General features: G+C 46.6%; 1 protein-coding gene across 1 annotated transcript in view; it reads left to right on the forward strand.

The window, feature by feature from the left end:
• The window catches only part of gsg1l (gsg1-like), a 248,084-nt gene that overhangs the window by 163,191 nt on the left and 59,126 nt on the right, over positions 1–25,767 (forward strand). Inside the window, exon 4 of the mRNA XM_080206057.1 lies at positions 23,682–23,793. Within this exon, the coding sequence (XP_080062183.1) occupies positions 23,682–23,793 (112 nt within the window). The remainder of the gene's footprint in view (positions 1–23,681; positions 23,794–25,767) is intronic.

Genomic DNA, 25,767 nt, shown 5'->3' on the forward strand with positions numbered 1-25,767 from the left:
GCTTGTCTTTACCACATCAATACACTTTGCTACCTTTCTCTTTTGATTTCTAAATCTGCCTTCCGCCCACACCTTCCTCCCACTCTGTTAGTTTAAAGATATTTTCCCTCCTCTGACCAGATTTACTGCTGTGTTCTTATGTTTGTGCGCTTTATCCCTTCCTGTCACATTCTTTTTGCCATGACACTTCTCACTAGCCTGCACTATCACTTCCTCCTTCCCCTTCAGCTTTCCAATCTCCCCTCACATGAACTCTGCGTAGACCACACGCCCATTACATAGTTTAAAACCCTTCCCACAGCCCTAGTTATGAGTGTGACCAGAGCACTAGTCCGAGCATAGTTCTGATGAAGACAAACCCTCCAGTACATCTCCCAATTGTCCCTGCACTGGTGCCAGTTCCCCATGAATCAAAACCCGTTTCTCCCACACTAATCTTTGAGCCACGCATTCCACTCTGATCTGATTGACACTTGGCCAATTTGCTCGGTTAGGAATCTATTGGGCAACATGAGGTGTGACGGCAAAATAATTGGCAAAATGTGTCCACTTCTCGTCCTTGCAGGCTCCCCAGGTTTGATGATGAAGAACAGTTTCTGCTCCTGCATTACTTAATCAATGAAGTGACTTAGGAATTGTACATTTATTATTTTTATGACTTTAAGGGACTGTTTTTGTTTAGCTACTCTCCTCCTTTTTCAATACTTGCAACAGTAGATGCATTCTGTTTTTATATTCCAACCGGTTTACTCGTATATTCTGTTTCATTTTTATCAATTTTTTCTCGCCCTTTGCTGTCTTTTAAAACAATCCCAATCTTCAGGCTTACTTTTATTCTTTGCATGACAATTTCCACATTATACAGAGAAGAGGCACAGAGTTAAACCACAGCTTGCGACCTGAAGAGAATGCATTGTGAGCAGCAGAGGGAAATTGAGAATTTGATGCAAGTGGGAATTTGGTGAAAAGGGTGAACATGTTCCTTTTTGCCTTTTAATAAGCGCGGTGGTTTGTGGAAGCTTGAGCCAAGAACACTCCGTTTAAATTGATTTCACTCTTAGAACCATAAACTCCCTACCTTACGGGAGGAAGCCATTTGGCCCATTGAGTCTGCACCGACCCTCTAAAAGGGCATCTTACGCAGGCCCGACCCCGTGCCCTGTCCACTCGCATTTACCGTGGCTAATCCGCTACACCTCTTTGGATAGTGGGAGGAAATCAGAGCACCCGGAGGAAACCCTACGCAGACACGGGGGAACTCCGCACAGACAGTGACCCAAGGTCAGAATCAAACCGGGTCCCTGGTGCTGTGAGGCAGCAGTGCTAACCACTGTGCAGCGGGAGATGAGATACAGTTTGAAAAGAAGGGATTTCCCCCTTTGAGAGAAAATATTTCTTCTCATCTTTGTCTTCAGAGGCTGTGAATCTTTGGAACTCTCGCCCAAGAGAGCAGTGCAGACAAGGTCAATGAATATTTTTAAGACAAAAGATAGATAGGCAGAGACTTAGTCTCTCCTCATATGACAGACCTGCCATCCCAGGAATCAGCCTGGTAAATCTTCACCGTGCTCCCTCTATAACAAGGACATCCTTCCTTGGATAAGGAGGCCAAAACTAAACACAATACTCCAGGTGTGGTCTCACCAACACTTGTACAATTGCAGCAAAACATCCCTTTCCTCAAATCCTCCCGCTATGAAGGCCAGCATACTATTTGCCTTCTTTACTGCCTGCTGTACCTCCAGGGCTTCCTTTCAGTGACTGATGCACAAGGACTCCAAGGTCTCGCTGAGTATCCACCTCTCTCAATTTACACCCATTCCAGTCATAATCTGTCTTCCTATTATTGCTACCAAAGTGGATAACCTCACATTTATCCACATTATACTGCATCTGCCATCCACATTCTCAACCTGTGTCACTGAAGGATCTCTGCATCCTCCTCACAGCTCATCCTCCATCCAACTTTGTATCATCCACAAACGTCACATCTTGGTCCTTCTTCTAAATTAAGATATAAAGTGAACAGTCGGGGGTCTGAGCACAGATCCCTGTGGTACCCCACTAGTCACTGCCTGCTAATCGGAAAAATACCAAATTTTGCCAATTGCTTGACCGGCTTTCGATCTATCACAAGACATCACCTGTAATCCCATGCACTTTCTCGACACCCTAGCTACGACTGTAACACTCCATTCTGCACTCTCTCCTTTCCTTCTCTATGAACGGTATGTTTTGTCTGTATCATGCACAAGAAACAATACTTTTCACTGTATGCTACATACATGTGACAATAATAAATCAAATCAAATCATGTCCACCAGTTCTCCTTGGTCCATTCTACTTGTGACCACCTCAAAGAATTCCAATGGATTCGTCAAGGATGATTTCCCTTTTGTAAATCCAAGCTGACTTTATCTGATTATACCACTGATTTCCAAATGTTGAGTTTATGAAATCCTTGATAATAGATTCTAGCAACTTCCCTCGTACCAACGTTAACCTCCTTAGTCTATGTTTCCTCTCTATCTCCTTTTACGAACAGTGGGTTTGCATTCGCCAACCTCAAATCTGCAGGGACCAGCCCAGAGGCCAAATAATTTTGGAAAATAATGGCCAATGGATCTATTTTCAAGGCCACGTCCTTAAGTACTTGTGTGTGTGTGTACGCTTAGTCGTAAAAGGGTTAAGTCGAAAAAAATGTTCCACTGCAAACAGTGCAAAGGATAGCAGCTTCCAGACGAGTTACTCCATGTTTAACAATTTAGCACAGCTCCTGACTGGATCTCTCAGTGAATGAATGACAGTGGAATCGGAATGAAGCAGAAATATGCTGTGTTCAACAAAATATTACAGCAGCATGAACATGTTAATTAATTTCTGTCTCAATTATCAATGCCCTTCGAATTGAATCAAATTACATATCTGGCAGATAGGATGTGAATTTGGAGAAAAATATGATTTTGCTACCAGGAAGCTCTTTAAATGATCTGTCAGTTAATTTTCAATCAGCATCCAAATGCTCCACCATCAGAGAGTCATCAAAACTCAAATTAAAGTGAGTTATTTTATAACACTGCTACATGTTCAAGCATTAAGTGGGATTAAAGATATGAGCTCTCTGGAGGTCAGGACCATACTCATGTCTGTGCTGAGTTGTAAGTGATAGAGAACAGCATTTAATCATCTGGTAGCACAGAACTGGAGTATTGCTGAATGAAGATATGCTCGTGAAACTTTTCATCCTGCACGTATCAGCACAGATCCACAGGAATATCAACAGCAAAGGCCAGCTCGTACCTCATAAGGAGAGATTGCCGACAGATTGGAAAGTGGACCCTGGTTGCTAGAAGCATGACTGTGGAGAATGCACCAGGGAACAGTTAACTGCCAAGCTTTTGCGCAGATTAAAATGGGGCAGGTTAGCTCTGATTGGTTGAGGTATTGCCATAGGAATGAACTGGGGTATGGTTGCCCACCCCCCAACTACATTTTAGGGCACAGTGGTTCGCACTGCTGCCTCGCACTGCCTGGGATCCGGGTTCAATTCCAGCCTTGGGTCACTGTCTGTCTGAAGCTCGCACATTCTCCCCGTGTCTGTGTGGGTTTCCTCCGCGTGCTGCAGGTTCCTCCCACAATCTGAAAGACGTGCTGGTTTGGTGCATTGACCTAAACAGGCGCCGGATTGTGACAACTAGGGAAATTTCACAGTGACTTTATTGCAGTGTTAATGTGAACTTGTGACTACTAAATAAATTTTAAACTTTGTTTCGTTGAGAAAGGTACAATACGTGGATAGTGCCTTTCTATCTCCAAAAATATGGCCCAGTGTGTGAATATGAGGTTTCCAGCATGCACAAGTTTAGAAGAATGAGGGGAGATCTCATTGAGACGTATAAGATGATGAATGGGATGGATAGGATAGAGGTGGAGAGACTCTTCCTGCTCAAAAAAGACAGTAGGACTAGGGGGCACAGCCTCAAGATAAAAGGGGGGCGGTTTAGAACGGAGTTGAGGAGGAACTTCTTCACTCAAAGGGTGGTGAATATCTGGAATTCTCTGCCCATTGAAGTGGTGGAGGCTGCCTCGCTAAATATTTTTAAGAAGCGGGTTGATGGGTTTTTGATAAGAGAGGGGATTAAGGGTTATGGGGAGAGGGCGGGAAAGTGGAACTGAGCCACGACAGATCAGCCATGATCTTATTGAATGGCGGGGCAGGCTCGAAGGGCCAGATGGCCTACTCCTGCTCCTATTTCTTATGTTCTTATGTTCTTATGTACAAGCACAACTGATTACCTTAATCAAACTGAACGATTCCTGGTTACATTCCTCATGATAAAGCTTCCAGCAGTGCCCACTTGCCAACCAAACTGCACTCTCTTCTCATGCAGTCTAAATTGTTGTTCCCTTCAGAGTCGGTATGCTTGTGACTCTGTCCTGATGAGTGCAAGATGAAAAACTTCAATAGCATGTCACTTCTTCGGCAAAACATTTCTTATTGTTCCATTTCAATCTTGTTCACACAGAATGAGTGCGTTTTTACTTTGGAGAAACGTGGGCACTTTTTAATGAGTTGTGATAGTTTGATTCCGAGGTCACACTGCTCTGATTGACGACGGAGCCACTGCTTTGGATAAATATTTCCTTGCAGTTTTGCAAAACAAAATGGGAATAATGCAAGTATAAACAGCGGACAACAGCATCATACTTTTCCCTCTGGATTTTGTTCTGAATCAAAGCTGTTTGGGTTGGCTGGAAGAGTCCTGAATGCAATAAGAGTTTTATTATACTTTCTCCCTCACTGGTCTCCTGGCGAAGGTGGTATTTCCCATTCTGCGATATAGTTCCAATGCCCCTCCATATTCTCCTCATTCTTGCTGAGGAGGGTGCTTGCAGACTATCACAACCAAACTCCACTGTCTAAAAGCTAAAGCCCGAGCACGGTCCAGCAATGTTGTATGATAAATCCCCACTTCTTAACTCAATGACATTGAGACCCACATACAGGCAGGATGCTCAAACTAGCTGGTTTGACAAAGACCGGAGAGGCAACCCTGGATCTCTTGAGTTGATGTGAATGTACCACACTGAGCACTTACCCGGCAAACGACTGGGGCAGCGCTCAAAACCGATGGTACCCCTCTGGTGAATCTCAATATCCAAACATAAAAGCCATAACTACATTAAGTCACATCACTCAAAACCAATAATTAGAGTTAAAGCCAATTCAAGGAGTGCTCACCAGATATTGTAACAATAGAATCATCGAATCGCGACAGTGCAGAAGGAGGCCATTTGACCCATAAAGTCTAGACCAACCTCGCTATTGGACAGAGAGCCTTTTTCCTTGGATGGTGATGGCTAACACGAGGGGACGTAGCTTTAAATTAAGGGGTGGTAATTATAGGATGGATGTCAGTGGTAGGTTCTTTACTCAGAGGGTAGTAAGGGTGTGGAATGCCCTGCCTGCAGCAGTTGTGGACTCGCCAACTTTAAGGGCGTTCAAATGGTCAGTGGATAGGCATATGGATAACATTGGAATAGTTTAGGTTAGAGGGTCATTAGATTGGTTCCACTGGTCGGCGCAACATCGAGGGCCGAAGGGCCTGTACTGCGCTGGAATGTTCTATGTTCAACCACAATCCCATCCAGGCCCTATCCCCATAACCCCATGCATTTGTCCTCGTAGTCCCCCTGACTCAAAGGCAATTTAGCACGGCCAATCCACCTATCTTTGGACTGTGGGAGGAAACTGCAGCACCCGGAGGAAACCCACGCAGACACAAGAAGAATGTGCAAACTCCGCACAGACAGCGACCCGAGCCAGGAATTGAATCCAACTCCCCGGTGCTGTGAGACCCCAGTGCTCACCACCGTGCTGCCCTGAAGCAGGAAATAAGGAAAAAGCAGGAAACCTTGCTCTGCGTCTCGCAAACACTGTGCGAAGCTGATAATGAGTTTGGAAGGCAGGTTCCATTCCTCAGCGCTGACCTTGGTGATTATAAAAACATCATCTGTCCTGGCAAAGGGCTGTAATGTGTGGCGCTGAGCGATTTGTCAGGGCCAGATGAAGATAAATTGCTCCAATTCTGACAGTGCTAAGATCTTGTGACAACAACAGTGAGTCCGGGTGACAACATGGATCACTTACTTTCATTTCGAGGATAAATGAGAGACAACCGTGGACGGCAGCTCACTGGGAGCAACAACAACACAGAGTTACCAAATACTAAACATGAACGGGGATCAAGGTTCTTTCACCCCTTCCTTGGTTCCAAGTGCCGAGGTCATTGATAATTACAGCTCAGAAACAGGCCTTTTGGCCCTTCCGGTCTGAGCCGAACCATTTTTTTTGCCTAGTCCCACTGTGACCTGCACCTGGACCATATCCCTCCACACTCCTCTCATCCATGAACCCGTCCAAGGTTTTCTTAAAAGTGACCCCACATTTATCCAGCAGCTCATTCCACACCCCCACCACTCTCTGCGTGAAGAATCCCCCCCTAATATTCCCTTTAAACTTTTCTCCTTAACCCACGCCCTCTGGTTTTTTTTCTCCCCTAGCCTCAGTGGAAAAAGCCTGCTTGTATTCACTCTACCTATAACCCATCAAAATCTTATACACCTCCATCAAATCTCCTCTCATTCTTCTACGCTGCAGGGAATAAAGTCCTAACCTGTTCAATCTCTCAGCTTCTCAAGTGCCAGCAACATCCTTGTGAACCTTCTCTGCTCTCTTTCGACCTCATTTACACCCTTCCTGTAATGAGGTGACCAAAACTGTACACAGTTCTATGTCCAAACTGTTCTTTGTTCTATGTTTGTGAAATTAATAACATGAGATTTGAGAACAAAGGGGAATTCACTGTCCAATTGCATAAAAAAGAGAAATAAAGAGAGAGGAAAGACTAGATTAAGAGGGTGTGAAAAAAAGAAAGTAGAAAATATATTTTGAAACGTAATATTTTGAAATCTTAAACAATAATTAATTAAAATCCACTTGGAGCACTGTGCACAGTTCTGATCCCCTCATTACAGGAAGGATGTGGAAGCTATTGAAAGGGTGCAGAGGAGATTTACAAGGATGTTGCCTGGATTGGGAGGCATGCCTTATGAGGATAGGTTGAGGGAGCCTGGGTCTTTTCTCCCTGGAGAGACAAAGGTTGAGAGGCGACCTGATAGAGGTTTATAAGATGTTGAGAGGAATAGATAGGGTGGATTCTCAGAGGCTATTTCCCAGGGCTGAAATGGTCACTACGAGAGGACACAGGTTTAAGGTGCTGGGGAGCAGGTACAGAGGAGATGTCAGGGGTAAGTTTTTCACTCAGAGGGCGGTGAGTGAGTGGAATCGGCTGCCGTCGGTGGTGGTGGAGGCGAACTCGCTGGGGTCTTTTAAGAGACTTCTGGATGAGTACGTGGGATTTAATGGGATTGGGAGTTACAGATAGTTCTATGGCCTGGTAGGTATGGATATGATCGGTGCAACTTGTGGGCCTGTTTGTACTGTAGTGTTCTATATTCTAATAATAAAGAGACTCCACACTGGTAGGGCCAGGTTCTCCAGCCTCGCCTGCAGCTGGGATTCTCCAGTCTCGCTGCGTTGAAGAGATTGAGCTGCACCAAATTCTCTGTTCTGTCTGACAGCACCAGCGGGGCGTGAACAGCTGGAGAATTCCAGCCGTAAAGTGAATTGTCAGTGTCAGGAAGTTGGTTTGGAAGTGATTGTCAAAGTGGCATAACGCTCAACAACAGTAAACTCAAGTTTAACTTTAATTTGCAGTTACCATTTAAATAGAATAACTATACATTTGATACTGAGCCACAGTGAACCTCACATTGCCACTTTAATGGATAAGTGGCATCATTCAGACAGGAACTTTTAGATTCCTGTCTTTGTCTGCCCTCAACTGAAGTTGCAGTCACGTTTGTGAATAATACTATTAGTTTTACTGTTATTTTATCAGCAAGGTATGGGCCATAATACCTACTGAGAAAATCACTAAAAAAAGACCTGATAGTCACCTAAAAGAGAGAATTTACAACACTCCCATTCGTAAAAACAATCATGAAATCAATCACCTGGATATTTCCCAAAATAGCAATGACCTGGATTTTTCAGTAAAATTAATAAGAACATAAGAAATAGGAGCAGGAGTAGGCCATCTAGCCCTTCGAGCCTGCCCTGCCATTCAATAAGATCATGGCTGATCTGAAGTGGATCAGTTCCACTTTCCCGCTTTCTCCCCATAACCCTTAATTCCCTTGTCTATCAGAAACCTTTCTACCCGCGTCTTAAATATATTCAGCGAGGTAGCCTCCACCACTTCAACGGGCAGAGAATTCCAGAGATTCACCACCCTTTGAGTGAAGAAGTTCCTCCTCAACTCCGTTCTAAACTGCACCCCCCCCCCCCCCCCCTTATCTTGAGGCTGTGCCCTCTAGTCCTGCTATCCTTTCTAAGCGGGAAGAATCTCTCTACCTCTACCCTATCCATCCCCTTCATTATCTTATACGTCTCGACAAGATCCCCCCTCATCCTTCTAAACTCCAACGAGTACAGACCCAGTCTATTCAATCTCTCCTCATAGGCTAACCCCCTCATCTCCGGTATCAGCCGAGTGAACCTCCTCTGTACTCCCTCCAAGGCCAATATATCCTTCCGCAATGACCAGCATCCTGTGAGAATCACAGAATCCCTACAGTGCAGAAGGAGGCCATTCAGCCCATCGATTCTGCACAGACAACAATCCCACCCAGGCCCTATTTCTGTAACCCCACGTATTTACCCTGCGAATCCCCCTGACACGAAGGGACAAGTTAGCATAGCCAGTCAACCTCACCGGCACATCATTGGACTGTGGGAGGAAACACACACAGACACAGGGAGAACGTACAAAACTGCACACAGTCAGTCACCCAAGGCCAGAATCGAACCCGGGTCCCTGGTGCTCTGAAGCAGCTGTGCTAACCACTGTGCCACCATGCAACCATTGTTTTGTACAAAGAGATTCAGTTATTAAGGAATGAATCACAGTTAATCTTCAGCAGACGAATGAAAGAGCAGAGAACATTGCAATTTTAAAGGGTAGACGAACAGCGAGACCTGAGACCAATTGTGCACAATTAGTTTGAAGATAGCAACAAGTAAAGAAGGAATGTAGGAGAAGGGATAATCAGCCGTGGTTATCAAAGGAAGTAAAGAAGAGTATTAAATTCAAAGCTGATGCGTTTAGAGTGGCTAAAAGTAGTGGGTGAGTAGAATATTGGGAGAGGTTTAAAAATCAACAAAGAATGACTCAGAAGTTGATAAAGAAAGGAAGGATAGAGTATGAAGCTAAACTAGCACTAAACATATAAAAAGGGACGGTAAGAGTTTTTACAAATATATAAAGAGGAGGAGGCTGGCTAGAGTGAATGTTGGACCGTCAGAGGATGAGAGGGGGGATTTTGTAGTGGGGGATGAGGAAATGGCTGAGGCCTTAAATAAGTTTTTTTGCTTCGGTCTTCACGGAGGAGGACGTGAATAGTTTGCGGGATATTAAAGATAGAAGGATGGTAGGAGTTGAGGGCCTGAATGCAATTACTGTCACTAGAGAGGTAGTGCTTGATTGATGAGCGGGACTGATGGTGGACAAGTCCCCAGGACCGGATGGAATGTATCCCAGGGTTCTGAAGGAAATGGCAGAGGTGATAGTGGATGCCTTAGTGATTATTTACCAAACTTCGCTGGATTCCGGGGAAGTGCCGGAAGATTGGAAAATGGCTAATGTTACGCCGCTGTTTAAAAAAGGTAGCAAACAAAACGCAGGGAATTATAGGCCGGTCAGTTTAACGTCTGTTGTTGGAAAAATGCTTGAATCCATCATCAAAGAAGAAATAGCGAGGCACCTGGAAAGGAATGGTTTGATCGAGCAGACGCAGCACGGATTCGTTAAGGGGAAGTCGTGTTTGACGAATTTATTGGAATTCTATGAGGATGTGACTAGTGCGGTGGATAGAGGGGAACCGGTGGATGTGGTGTTTCTCAATTTTCAAAAGGCGTTTGATAAGGTGCTGCACAAAAGGTTGCTTCAGAAGGTTAGGGGGCATGGAGTTGGGGGTAAGGTGTTAGCGTGGATAGAGGATTGGTTGTCAAATAGGAGGCAGAGAGTTGGTATCAATGGGTGCTATTCTGATTGGCGGTTGGTGACGAGTGCCGCAGGGATTGGTGCTGGGGCCTCAGCTATTTACCATTTATATAGATGATCTGGAGGAGGGGGCTGAGTGTAGGGTGATGAAATTTGCTGATGACACAAAGATGAGTGGAAAAGCAAATTGTGTGGAGGGTGTGGAAAGTCTGCAGAGGGATCTGGATAGGCTGAGCGAGCAGGCGAGGACCTGACAGATGGACTATAATGTTAGCAAGTGTGAGGTTATCCACTTTGGCAGGAATAATAGTAGGAGGGATTACTATTTAAAGCTGCAGCATGCTACGGTGCAGAGGGACCTGGGGGTCCTTGTGCATGAGTCGCAAAAACCCGGTCTGCAGGTGCAGCAGGTGATCAAGAAGGCGAATGGGATGCTGGCCTTTATAGCGAGGGGGATAGAATATAAAAGCAGGGAGGTCTTGCTGCAACTGTACAGGGCACTAGTGAGGCCGCAGCTGGAGTACTGTGTGCGGTTTTGGTCACTGCACTTGCGGAAGGATATTTTGGCCTTGGAGGGAGTGCAGAGGAGGTTCACTAGGCTGATACCGGAGATGAGGGGGTTGGACTATGAAGAGAGACTAAATAGACTGGGTCTGTACTCGTTGGAGTTTAGAAGGATGAGGGGGGATCTTGTCGAGACGTATAAGATAATGAAGGGGATGGATAGGGTAGAGGTAGAGAGATTCTTCCTGCTTAGAAAGGATAGCAGGACTGGAGGGCACAGCCTCAAGATATGTGGGGGGGGTGCAGTTTAGACCGGAGTTGAGGAGGAACTTCTTCACTCAAAGGGTGGTGAATCTCTGGAATTCTCTGCCCGTTGAAGTGGTGGAGGCTACCTCGCTGAATATATTTAAGTCACGGGTAGATAAGTTTCTGATAGACAAGGGAATTAAGGGTTATGGGGAGAAAGCGGGAAAGTGGAATTGATCCACTTCAGATCAGCCATGATCTTATTGAATGGCGGGGCAGGCTCGAAGGGCTAGATGCTCCTATCTCTTATGTTCTTAGGACAGTTTAATAAAATACATTGGATCCTAGGCTTTGTAAATGAAGGTTTGGAGCCAAACATGTGGCGAAATGCATCCTTCAGGCTTCATGATGGGAGGGACCTGAATCCAAAATTCCCGCCCCATCCCTGGCATCAGCAATTATCAGTGGCATGCGCTAAGAGGGCACAGCAAGAGCCCACACATTGCTGTCCTAGTGTTGCTGGCACCATTACAAAATTGGACTTTCTGAACCTGCACAATTTTGATTGAGGAAGGCAGACTTGGATAGGGGATATCAATCACACCAGTGCAAGGAGGAAGCAAAGGTGAAACATGGTTTGGAGCTGGGCACAGTATGAAAGACAAGTACATAATGTGTTCCTACTTCTTATATCGTCATGAAATATTGTAGCAAATGTGCCTTTTTACGAGTGATTGACCATACTACTTTGTTTTAAAAAAGTTCTATGGACACGAAGAAAAGTTTGATTGCCAAGTTGTTAGTCGTGACAAACTGGCAAGTTGTGAAGGAAGACAATAACCTTTTGAAAGTCATTAAGTTCTTCGATGCATTGGAGTATATTGTGCATTGGATAAAGTGTGATTCTGCACACTTGAACTCCTTGTTTTATTTATTTCCCTTATAGGTTAGTTTAGCCATCTGTTTGACTATTTAAAAGTTTGACAGACAGCTCAGCTTCTGTGTTCAAAGACTCTAATAGATTCTGCTCAGCTATAGTTATTTATAGTTGCTCCGTTATGTTATTCTGAATGTTGTGTTGCCTTCTTAAACACTAATGGATTCTATACAGCGGGGCTGTTTGTCACAACTGTCAGGAGCTTGTACACTTTGACAGATTTCAAAATTTTTTTTGTTTATTTTGACAGATTACTGAGCTTTTCAAAAACTTCCAGTCGGGTTCTTGACTTCTGTTTCTAATGGTTACATGCGGGTGGTTGGGAGTGAGGGAAGCTTGGGCTGAGGGGTTATGGAGGGGTAAAGGGTTTAGAGTGATGGGGAAATGAAGAGGGTAAGGGGAGTTATGGATGAGTGTCATTGGAGGCATAACACTCAACTCCAGAACTGGGCAAGCATTTAGGAAGGTAAATATCACGTTGATCTTTATTGGAAAGGAATTTAAATACAGGAATAATGTTGTACAGGGTTTTGGTGAGAACACATCTGGATACTGTGTGAATTTTTGGTCTCCACATTCCAGAAAGGATATGTGTGTTGTAGTTGCAGTGACGGTTCACTAGGTTGACCCCTCGGCTGAGGGGGTTGTCCTCGGATGAGAAGTTGAGTGAACTGGGTTTATATTCTCTGGAGTTTAGAAGAATGAGATGCGATCCCATTGAAACCTCCAAAATTCTGAAGAGCTCTGATAGGGTGGATGCTGAGAGATTCTTTCCGATTGTCAGCCAATCTGAAACAGGCTCAGGATTGGGGGCAAGTCATTTCAGACCAAAGTAAGGAGGAATTTTTTCACCCAAAGAGAGGTGAATCTTGGTGAATGCACCATTGTTGAATATGGATCACAGATTCATGGTCTCCCAGGGAATTAAGGGATCGAACCTTAGAATCCCTGCCCTGCAGTGCAGAAGGAGACCATTTGACCCATTGCACCAATTTTCCAAAAGAGTATCCTGTCCAGACCTTGCCCTTTGCTCTATCCCCCTAACCCTGTGCATTTTAAACCACGGCTAAACCATCTTATCGAAACACTTTGGGACACTAAGGGGCAATTTAGCAGGGCCAGTCCATCTAATCTACACATTTTTGCACTGTGGGAGGAAACCAGAGCATTCTGAGGAAACCCAGAGAGGCATGGGGAGAATGTACAAACTGCACACAGTCAAGACCCAAGGCTGGAATTGAACCCGGGTCTCTGGCACTGTGAGGCAGCAGTGCTAAGCACTGTGCTACTATGCTAGCCATGGGGAATGGGTGGAAATTGGAGCCCAGGGTGAACCATTATCGTATTGGTTGGCAGAGTGAGCTCAATGCGTGGTGGTCCCCTCCTGCTCATATTCTCTTGTGTTCTAAGTTCAGCGGATGGAGGTGCCTCTTTTAAACTGGTCCTACCTCTACCACAGGAGGTGCAGCCCAATTCTAGGCTGTTCCTTGCTCCACTAGATGATAACGTGAGTCAACTGGACTTACCACATTAACACAGTGGCGATGAGAGCAGGTCAGAGGCTCGGAATACTGCAGCGAGTAACTCACCTCCTGACTCCCCAGAACCTGTCCACCATCTACAAGGCACAAGACAGGAGTGTGATGGAATATTCCACACTTACCTGGATGGGTGCAGTTCCAAGAACACTCAAGAAGCTTGACACCATCTAGGACAAAGCACCCCCGTCTTTGATTGGCATCACACCTACAAACATTCAATCTCTCCACCGTCAGTAGCAGCAGTGTGTACCATCTACAAGATGCACTGGAGCAATCCACCAAAGATCCTTAGACACACCTTCCATACCCTCAACCACTTCCAGATACATGGGAGCACAACATCTACAGGTTCCCCTCCAAGCCACTCACCATCCTGACTTGGAAATATATCGCAGTCGCTGTGTCAAAATCCTGGAATTCCCTCCCTAACGGCGTTGTGGATCGACCCACAGAACATGGACAGCAGCGATTCAAGAAGGCAGCTCACCACCACCTTCTCGAGGGCAACTAGGGACGGGCAATAAATGCTGGCCACCCCCATGTCCCAGGAATGAATGAAAAAATACCCAGTTTCGGCAGACATTGCTGTGTAGGAGGTGGGAATGTGATATTTCCCGACTCCAATTCCCACATCAGGTGAAAATCCAGTCCAGAGACTGCAAAAGGCAGAAAGCTCCGTGAAACCTGTGCAGCCACAGCTGGAATATTGCATCCAATCCTCGATCCAACACATCAAGAAGAATGTGAAGATTTCAGAGAGGATTCAGGAGAGATTTAATGGAACGATTCCAGAATTGAAGGAGTACGGTTCTACAGAGTCTGAAGAAAATCGGGATTCTCCTTCAAAGAGAAAAGACAGAAGAGATTTGGAAAAGATGTTTAAACTCATGAAATAGAGTAAATAAAGAATTGGTAACTAAACCTCACCAGTTGAGGGAAAAACAGCAACACATTTCTGTACAGTAGACTTTACAGAGGTTTATAGCTACAGTGCGCACACACATGCACACACGCACAAACGCACGCACACACACCCACACACGCACACCCACGAACGCACGCGCGCACACCCACGCGCGCACACCCACGAACGCACGCGCGCACACCCACGAACGCACGCGCGCACACCCACGAACGCACGCACGCACACCCACGAACGCACGCGCGCACACCCACAAACGCACGCGCGCACACCCACAAACGCACGCACGCGCGCACACCCACAAACGCACGCACGCACGCACACCCACAAACGCACGCACGCGCGCACCCACAAACGCACACACACCCAGGCTAGAAATTTAAGGTGATTGGTAAAGGAACAAGAGGTGATATGAGTGGTTTGGATTTGGAATGTTTGATAGTGTGGTGAATATAACCTCAATAAGTCATTGAGTAAATATCCAAAGGAGAAAATATTGCAGCGATTTTGGTAGGGAGTGCGGAGGAGTGAGATGAACATGATTGCTGTTTGAAAAAGCGAACACAAACCTGATGGACTGAGTCACCTTCTTCAGTGCTGCATATCCTACACTTGCACAGGGGCAACATTAAATACCCCAGGAATCAGGCACAAGGACTGTGACGTACAAATACCCCACATCTGCTCAATGCAGTCCACAAAGGTTTTACTGCCTGCTCGTTATAATGATGAAGGTGGACAGCTCAACTCAACAGGCCTGAATGCAGGACAGGAAGAAGTTTAACGACCTTACAGGAACGGTCAAGGTCAGCAAATGCATCTTGCTACGTCATTCCCCATCACCTTCCTGACACACTGCTCTCTTCACTCATTCCAGAAACTGACTCAAAGATAAGCACCCTCTAACGCAAGCCCAAGACCCATAGTAACCGCTGTCAAACAGCAGCACCTGATGTACATATTGTACAATCTGAATGCAAGCCAGTTTTTCTTTTGCCGCGTGTCTGTATAACAAGTATAAATGATGTGGAGATGCCGGCGTTGGACTGGGGTAAACCTGGTGTTAACAAGTATAAAAACAGACAAGTTATTTTGCTTCAATTTATTTCACCGTAACCTCTCAGTGTCGCCAAAAACAAAAAATCACGAATGCTTGTTTCACCTTTTTATCATAATGAAATGCTAAACAATACTTTTGGAAGATATGGCACAAACCAGTCTAAGTAATCATTCTTTGCAAAGTGCAGAGAAAAGGAGAGAGAGGAGGTAAGAATCTGGATGTGAAACTGGTGACAGGGGGAGGTAAGGGATCCTATAGCTTTCAATTTCAAGGGAAGATTGATTCGGATAAAGCTTTCGGCTGACAGCGCAAATTGGAAACTCAGATGTAGAAATGTCTATAATTTTCTGGCTCTTGGAATGTGTACTTTGGAAAAGGGCACACACAGGAAAGTCTGATTGGTACGGCTAGCAGTCAGAATCTCCCACTCCGAACACACATCGGCAACAATGAGATGGTGACCTACATTCCATTGAGGTCCGTGACAAATATTTCAGGCTCCCAGTGACATTTTTCTGCATAAAATTATGGAAGAAAATATTGTGCAGTATAGACATAAAATATGCTATTGATAAATAATAACTCCTGGGTTAACATCCTGAACTAATGCAAGAGGAAAAAAAAATCGCATCACGTGGGCAAGGTTTATGACTGTTTTTGCCAAATGTGAAGCAGTGGAGGGGAACCCACCAGGGGTCTGTGAGTTGATATAGCCCCCCAGGGGTAGGGAGACACACCCGGGACGTTCCTGGCACTGCCTCAGTACCAGGGAACTCCCCTTAGCGCTGCCAAGGGGCAAAACCTCAGGGAAGTACCATTGGAGGAACGGTCCCCATATTGTAGGGGGAGGCATTTCCCTGGGTTAGTGGTGAGGGTGTTGGGGTGAGGGGCTTGCGCTGCCGATGTCCATCAGGGGGTGGAAGGGGAAGAGTACTGTCTTAAGCGCAGATCAGGAGGCACTTTAAAAAGGTTGCCCCGATAGACTCTGCCCTCCAGCACAATGGCAAAAACCATGCCCCCTGGACTTTCTGTGAAGAGTGTCGGAGGATAAGAACATAAGAAATAGGAGCAGGAGTCGGCCATCTCGCCCTTCGAGCCTGCCCTGCCATTCAATAAGATCATGGCTGATCTGAAGTGGATCAGTTCCACTTTCCCGCTTTCTCCCCTTAATTCCCCTGTCTATCAGAAACCAATCTACCCGTGACTTAAATATATTCAGCGAGGCAGCCTCCACCACTTCAACGGGCAGAGAATTCCAGAGATTCACCACCCTTTGAGTGAAGAAGTTCCTCCTCAACTCCGATCTAAACTGCCCCCCCCGCTTATCTTGAGGCTGTGCCCTCTAGTCCTGGTGTCCTTTCTGAGCAGGAAGAATCTCTCTACCTCTACCCTACAGGATCAAAGTGGGACCGTACTAGATTTGTTCTGCTCATCATGTAGCTGGGCAACTTTCCACCTCACTGGGTAGATGCCAGTGTTGTAGCTGGACTTGGCTCGGAGTATGGCTAATCCTGGAACACCAGTACAATTGCTGGAATATTGTCAGAGCCCATCGCCTTTGCAGTATCCAGCGCCTTCAACCATTTTTTGATTTCACATAGCATGTATTGAATTAACTGAAGATTGTGTGATGCAGAGGACCACATCACAGAATCCCTATACAGTACAGCCCATCGCGTCTGTACCAACCACGATGCCACCCAGGCCTTATTCCCATAACTCTCATTTACCCTGCTACTGGGGTCCATTTAGCACGGCCCATCAACCTAACCCGCACATCTTTGGAGCGTGGGAGATAATGGACCGTGCTAGATTTGTTCTACTCTTTATGTATGTGGGCACCTGATGGAAACCCACGCAGACATGGGGGGGACATGCAGACTCTGCACAGACAGTGACCCAAACCGGGATTGAACCCGGATCTCTGCCGCTTTGAGGCAGTGCTAATCACTGTGCTACCCAACCGGAGAATGGGACAGCTCATTCCACTCAACATTCCTAGTTGAAGACGCTTCATCCTTATCTTTTACACTGATGCGCTGGGCTCTTCCATCATTCAGGACAGGGATATTTGTGACGACTCCTCCTCCAGTGAAATATCCACTATCATTGATGGTTGGATGTGGCAGGACAGCAGTGATTCGATCGGATCTGTAGGCAGTGCTGATCACTGAGCTCTATCACTTGCTGCCTGTGTACACAGTGCTGGATCTCCACCAGCGACATACCTTATTTTCCAGCAATCGGTCAGTAATGTTGAAAGTGCAAGGTTACCAGTGTGGAGGGAACCACACTCCTGGTTTACGGAGGCTGAGTGTTTTGATTGTAATAAGAGAGGAGAGTTATTGAAGCAATACAGAGCCAAGTCTAGATCGCCAAACATTCGATCCACGAAAGATGTTGCAAGTATACAATGTGCAGGAGCCTGGCACCCGTGATTCTGATATTCACTCTCCGTTTAATCTTAAAACAAGCAATGTAGACACTAAAACTGTAACACTCCAGGTAAAAGGGGAAGCCTGTTAAGATGGAAATGGACACAGGGGCACCAGTCACTGTGATGGGTGACTATTCACTTCAGTACCCAAGAGAGGGAGTCCAGTCATTGAACTTGAAAAGGACTGCTGCCTTTTGAAGACTTGTATGGGCAGCACGGTGGCACAGTGGTTAGCGCCGCTGCCTCACAGCACCAGGGACCTGGGTTCAATTCCCGGCTCGGGTCACTGTCTGTGTGGAGTCTGCACATTCTCCCCGTGTCTGCGTATATTTCCTCCGGGTACTCCAGTTTACTCCCTCATTCCAAAGATGTGCAGGTTAGATGGATTGGCCGTGCTAAAGTGTCCCAAAAGTGCGGATTATTCTTTTATTAATTTGTGGGAATGGGAGTCGATGGCTGGCCAGTATTTATTGCCCATCCCTAGTTGCCAATGAAGAGGTGGTGGTGAGCTGCCTTCTTGAAGAGGCGCAGTCCATGTTTTTGTGGGTTGACCCATAATGTCATTAGAGACAGAATTCCAGGACTTTGACCCAGCGACTGCAAAGGAATGGCGATATATTTCCGAGTCAGGATGATGAGTGGCTTGGAGGGGAACTTGCAGTTGGTGGCGTTCCCATGTATCTGCTACCCTTGTCCTTCTAGATGGAAGTGGTGGTGGAAGGTGCTGTGTAAGGATCTTTGGTGATTTGCTCCAGTGCATCTTGTAGATAGTACACACCGCTGCTACTGAGCGTCGGTGGTGGAGAGAGTGAATGTTTGTAGATGTGATGCCAATCGAGCGGGGCTGCTTTGCCCTGGATGGTGTCGAGCTTCTCGAGTGTTGTTGGAGCTGCACCCATCCAGGCAAGTGGGGAGTATTCCATCACACTGCTGACTTGTGCCTTGTAGATGGCGGACAGGCTCTGGGGGGTCAGGAGGTGAGTTACCCGCTGCAGTATTCCCAGCCTCGGACCTGCTCTAGTAGCCACTGTGTTTATGTGGTGAGTCCCATTGAGTTTCTGGTCAATGGTAACCCCAAGGACAGTGGGGGGAATTCAATGATGGTTACACCATTGACTGTCAAGGATTAGAGTGTTATTGGTCATTGCCTGGCATTTGTTACTTGCCACTTGTCAGCCCAAGCCTGGGTAGTGTCCAGATCTTGTTGCATTTGAACATGAACTGCTTCAGTATCTGAGGAGTCGCGAATGGTGCTGAACATTGTGCAATCATCGGCGAACATCCCCACTTGTGATCTTATGATGGAGGGAAGGTCATAGGTGAAGTAGCTGAAGATTGTTGTGCCCAGGACACTACCTTGAGGGACTCCTGCGGAGATATCCTGGGGCTGGGATGAGTGACCCTCCACAACCACAACCATCTTCCTGTGTACCAGGTATGACTCCAACCAGTGGAGAGATTCCCCCTGATACCCCCATTGGCTCCAGTTTCACTAGAACAAAGAACAACACAGCCCGGGAAACAGGCCCTTCGGCCCAACGAGCCCACGCCGCCATTTCAACATTGTGAGTCCCCTCTTCCACCCGTGACCCCTGTCTGTGCTTATGGCACTCCACATTGGAAACCAGATTGAGGGGAGACTAATTTAGGGACAATTTGTTCCACCAATCAGCCGAAGAGCACATCTTTGGGGTGTGGGAGGAAACCGGAGCACCCGGAGGAAACCCACGCAAGCACGGGGAGAATGCGCAAACTCCCACAGACACCGGCCCAAATCCATGTACCTGCACAGCAAACAGTGATAGTCACTGAGCTGTCGTGTTGCCCGTCAGTTGGTCCAGTTTAAGCGTACACTAACCATGTGAAGCACTAGGCAACTCTGGAAGCAACATCCAAGAGCAGCCCTCGCACGACCCACCGCGTGTATGCCCCTAGTTGGACCGATGAGCAACTAGGGCTCCTTGATGCCACACTCGGTCGAATGAGGCCTTGATGTTGAGGGCTGTCACTCTCGCCTCACCTCTGGAATTCGCCTCTTTCGTCCACGTTTGAACCAAGGCTGTAATGAGGTCAGGAGCTGAGTGACCCTGGGGAAACCCAAACTGGGCGTCACTGAGCAGGTTGTTGCTGGGCAAGTGCTGCTTGATAGCGCTGTCGATGACCTCCTTCCATCACTGGAGTTGGAGGGAGAGGGCCTGAGTGGGATGTCGGAGAATCAGTGCAGGCCCAAAGAGCCAAATGGCCTCCTTCTGCACTACAAGTGTTCTGCGATTCTAAGCAACGGTTTATCAAATCCCAGTGATAATAGTTGACGGAGAAGCATGGACATGAATGGTAAATGAAGCTGTACACAGAAGAAACATCAGTGATGGAGCAAGTTGGATCCTGGAATTATTGTCTCTCAGACTGGACCCCTTTCATACTAAGTTGGTTTTGTGAAGGGTAGGTCGTGCCTCACAAACCTTATCGAGCTTTTTGAAAAGGTGACCAAAGAGGTGGATAAGGGTAAGGCAGTTGACGTGGTGTATATGGATTTGAGCAAAGCCTTTGATAAAGTTCCCCATGGTAGGCTATTGCAGAAAATGCAGATGCATGGGATTGAGGGTGATTTAGCAGTTTGGATCAGGAATTGGCTAGCTGATAGAAGACGGAGGGTGGTGGTTGATGGGAAATACTCGACCCGGAGTTCAGTTACAAGTGGTGTACCTCAAGGATCTGTTTTGGGGCCACTGCTGTTTGTCATTTTTATAAATGACCTAGATGAGGGTGTAGAAGGATGGGTTAGTAAATTTGCTGACAACACCAAAGTCAGAGGAGTTGTAGACAGTGAGGACGGATGTTACAGTTTGCAGAGGGACATAGATAAGCTGCAGAGCTGGGCCGAGAGGTGGCAGATGGAGTTTAATACGGAAAAGCGTGAGGTGATTCACTTTGGCAAGAGTAACAGGAGAACAGAATGTAGGGCTAATGGAAGGACTCTTGGTAGTGTCGACGAGCAGAGAGATCTCGGGTACATGTGCAGAGATCCATGAAAGTTGGCACCCAGGTTGATAAGGTTGTTAAGAAGGCGTACGGTGTGTTCGCTTTTATTGGTGGAGGGATTGAATTTCGGAGCCGTGAGGTCACGTTACAACTGTACAAAACTCTGGTGCGGCCGCACTTGGAATATTGCGTACAGTTCTGGTCGCCGCATTATAAGAAAGATGTGGAGGCATTGGAAAGGGTGCAGAGGAGGTTTACCAGGACGTTGCCTGGTATGGAGGGAAGGTCTTATGAGGAAAGGCTGAGGGACCTGAGGTTATTTTCATTGGAGAGAAGAAGGTTACGAGGTGACCTAATTGAGGCATACAAGATGATCAGAGGGTTCGATAGGGTGGACAGTGAGAGCCTTTTCCCTCAGATGGTGACGGCTAACACGAGGGGACGTAGCTTTAAATTGAGGGGTGATAATTATAGGACGGATGTCAGAGGTAGGATCTTTACTCAGAGGGTAGTAAGGGCGTGGAATGCCCTGCCTGCAGCAGTAGTGGACTTGTCAACTTTAAGGGCGTTCAAATGGTCAGTGGGTAGGCATATGGATAACATTGGAATAGTTTAGGTTAGAGGGTCATTAGATTGGTTCCACTGGTCGGCGCAACATCGAGGGCCGAAGGGCCTGTACTGCGCTGTAATGTTCTATGTTCTAAGTAGATGTGAAGGGTGGGACTGCTGCCTCACAGCTCCAGGGACCTGGGTTCGATTCCTGGCTCAGGGTCACTGCCTGTGTGGAGTTTGCACATTCTCCTTGTGTCTGCGTGGGTTTCCTCCCACAGTCCAAAGATGTGCGGGTTAGGTTGATTGGCTGTGCTAAATTGACTGTCGATCCATAGGTTAGAGAGGATTAGTGGGTAAAATATGGATTGTTCGTAAACACATGGATCATTTGAGGGGCGGACAGATACTCCCAGCAGTCAGTGTTGCTGTCAAGAAATGTTTCTGAAGCCATTAACACGGAAATGCCTGATCGATCTGTCACCGACATAACTTATATCTCCTTGGCAACAAATAGTGTCTGTCCCAGGAGAGGTTCCCGATGCAATCCATCCTCATGAAACATCCCAGACAATAGAATTACGCCGTTCAGAAAGGGTCAGGAAACCCCTCAAAGATTCGGTTTATAATTCAGTGAAAGTGCTGGAAAATCTCAGCAGGTCTGACGGCACCTGTGGTGAGAGAATAGAGCCAACGTTTCAAGTCTGGAAGACCCTTCGTCAGATGCTGTCTTTTCATTTCTTTGTTTCAGATTCCAGCATCTGCAGTATTTTGCTTCAATTTATAAATGTCTGAACCCATGTTTACAATCTTTAGTTTAAATTTAGGGCAGGGTAAGATTGCTATTTATCCTTAATTCTGTGCCTCCTTCCGCAGAGCAGCACACCGGACAAGCTGTGATGAGATAAAGGAGTTAAAAGGGAGCGGGATGTGGTGATTGTCCCTTGAAGGGAAACACAGCAGAGTAAGGGTCATCTGTCTTGGTGACCTATCGGGGCTCAGAGCAGGGAATTACCCGAAGGGAGGAGTTCTCCGAGTGCAGAGGTCATTTAAAATTAGCTGCAAACGTGCTGGTCTGGATAACTTGTTCATAAATCCCTTTGTGTTAACCAGTGGTGTCACTGAAAGTGCATCTTTACACTTGCTTGGTGCTGCTCCTGGCATACTCTCCAGACTCTTTGTTCAGGATTGAGCCAGAACTGAATAAAATAATTCTGAATGCTAAAAGTAAAAGTTTATTTGTTGGTCACATGTAAGCTCACATTAACCATGCAATGTTACTGTGAAAATCCCTTAGTCGCCACATTGCGGCGCCTGTTCGGGTACACTGAGTGAGAATTTAGCATCTAACCAGCACGTCTTTCGGACTGTGGGAGGAAACCGGAGCACCCAGAGGAAACCCACGCAGACACCGAGAGAACGTGCAAACTCCATACAGACAGTGACCCGAGCCGGGAATCAAACCCGGCTGCCTGGCTCTGTGGGGCAGTCGTGCTAACCACTGTGCCACCCTGCTGCTGGTGTATTAAATAGAAACAGAAGATGCTGGAAACTCTCAGCAGGTCTGGCAACATCTGTGGAAAGAGAACGAATGTTTTGAGTGTAATATAATTCTTCATTGGAAATGAAGATAGGGTGAAATTTATTGGGTTTTATGCCATTGAAAAGAGGTGTGCAGCTCAAGTGGGGCAAAAGAGAAAGTCAGCGATAGACGAAAGGGTGATGAAGATTCAATATGGTGATATTATAAATGAAAGCATTGGTCTAGGATTGGTATTAATAGCAGAATAAAAATCAGCACAGTCTGAAAGCAAAATAGCAGAATAAAGGTCAGCACAGTCTGAAAGCAAAACAGCAGAATAAAGGTCAGCACAGTCTGAAAGCAAAACAGCAGAATAAAGGTCAGCACAGTCTGAAAGCAAAACAGCAGAATAAAGATCAGCACAGTCTGAAAGCAAAATAGCAGAATGTGTAAATAGCAGAATGAAGGTTTGAAAGCAAAAAATATAGGAACAAGTTATAGACTGGCACTTTACAGAAATGGTCGCGACGAGAGGACACAGGTTTAAGGTGCTGGGGAGCAGGTACAGAGGAGATGTCAGGGCTAAGTTTTTCACTCAGAGGGTGGTGAGTGAGTGGAATCGGCTGCCGTTGGTGGTGGTGGAGGCGAACTCGCTGGGGTCTTTTAAGAGACTTCTGGATGAGTACATGGGATCTAATGGGATTGAGGGTTATAGATAGGCCTGGTAGGTCGGGATATGATTGGCGTGACGTGTGGGCCAAAGGGCCTGTTTGGGATGTAATGTTCTATGTTCTAAAATGAATGTAAGTGCTTTCTGGTCAATTTTACAAGAGGATGCCTTTCTTTACTCCTAGGACTGTTAGGAATGGTCGCTCACGTGATGTACACGCAGGTGTTCCAAGTGACGGTGAGCCTCGGACCCGAGGAGTGGAGACCAGATTCCTGGGATTACGGCTGGTCGTTCTGGTATGACGCTAACATCTTTCACATTCTTCCAATTATGGTCAAGATGCTATTCCCAACAACCGGAACATATTCCGTGATGTGAATTCCATTACTTTTCATTTTTAATGTCGATTGTCGCCTTTTATTGCTCCCGAGAATGAGATTCCATTCGTTATTCAGTGCTGGGGATATGATAGAATCCCCTCAGTGCAGAAGGAGGCCATTCAGCCCATCGTGTCTGCACCGACCACAATCCCACCCAGGCCCCGTCCCCATAAACCCACATATTTACCCCAGCTCATCCCCCTGGCACCAAGGGGCAATTTAGCACGGCCAAGCAACCTAACCCGCACATGACTGGACTCTGGGGGGGAAAACCGGAGCACCCCGGAGGAAACCCACGCAGACACGGGGAGAATGTACAAACTCGGCACAGACCCTCCCCCCCAAGTCGGGAATCGAATTCGGGTTCCCGGTGCTGTGAGGCAGCGGCGCTGACCACCAAGATGAAGCAGGATCTGTTGACCTCAGCTTACTGCTGTTTGGTCAGTTAACGCAAGCAAAATTCATGGTGTAAAGGTGACTGTGGAGGCATCGTTTATAGAACTGTCGAACCCTACAGTGCAGAAAGAGGCCCTTCGGCCCATCGAGTCTGCACCGAACACAATCCCACCCAGGCCCTACCCCCATATCCCTACATATTATACCCACTAATCCCTCGAACCTACACATCCCTGGGCACTAAGGGGCAATTTCTTAGCACGGCCAATCAACCTAACCCGCACATCTTTGGACTGTGGGAGGAAACCGGAGCACCCGGAGGAAACCCACGCAGACACGAGGAGAATGTGCAAACTCCACACAGACAGCGACCCGAGCCGGGAATCGAACCCAGGACCCTGGAGCTGTGAAGCAGCAGTGCTAACCACTGTGCTACCCTGTACATTGTTTATGTACAGAAAAACACACAGCACTTATTGGTAGACAAATCATTCCAGTTTCAGTGAAGGGAACTGGAAGGATGTTGCTTGTATCACAGATTTACTTCAGAGCTCATCACATTCTGTAAATGAATCAGATGAAGGCAGCGTCACCCAGGTTTTATTACCCCTTCTGGTGGCATATTTATTGTCTCTCGTCATCTGATATACGGACAATATTCAACCATGCAGATACTCCATTCTAACTTTCTGATATTAATCAGTGCATAAACACTGCTCCCACTTAATGATTACAATATTGGAACCATCTGCAAGCAAATGAGGACAGTTACTGCAGCAATTTAATTACAAAACTTAAATGTTGCTTTGCAGGAAGCTCCAACACATTGGAGAAATTTATTTCATCAATTACAACATAGAACATAACAGCGCAGTACAGGCCCTTCGGCCCTCGATGTTGCACCGACCAGTGGAATCAATCTAATGACCCTCTAACCTAAACTATTCCAATGTTATCCATATGCCTATCCACTGACCATTTGAACGCCCTTAAAGTTGGCGAGTCCACAACTGCTGTAGGCAGGGCATTCCACGCCCTTACTACCCTCTGAGTAAAGAACCTACCTCTGACATCCGTCCTATAATTACCACCCCTTAATTTAAAGCTTTCTCCCCTCAATTGTCAATGATAAATTGGGGTGGCTTGGTAGCACAGTGGTTAGCACCGCTGCTTCACAGCTCCGGGGTCCTGGGTTCGATTCCCGACTCGGGTCACTGTCTGTGTGGAGTTTGCACATTCTCCCCGTGTCTGCGTGGGTTTCCTCCAGGTGCTCCGGTTTCCTCCCACAGTCCAAAGATGTGTGGGTTAGGTTGATTGGCCGTGCTAAGAAATTGCCCCTTAGTGTCTAGGGATGTGTAGGTTAGAGGGATTAGTGGGTATAATATATGGGGGTAGGGCCTGGGTGGGATTGTGTTCAGTGCAGACTCGATGGGCCAAAGGGCCTCTCTCTGCACTGTAGGGTTCTGTGATTCTATAAATACATGAATAGGATGA

This window comes from Carcharhinus amblyrhynchos, chromosome 18, assembly GCF_965287045.1.
Source record: "Carcharhinus amblyrhynchos chromosome 18, sCarAmb.v2.hapA, whole genome shotgun sequence".
Lineage (NCBI taxonomy): Eukaryota > Metazoa > Chordata > Chondrichthyes > Carcharhiniformes > Carcharhinidae > Carcharhinus > Carcharhinus amblyrhynchos.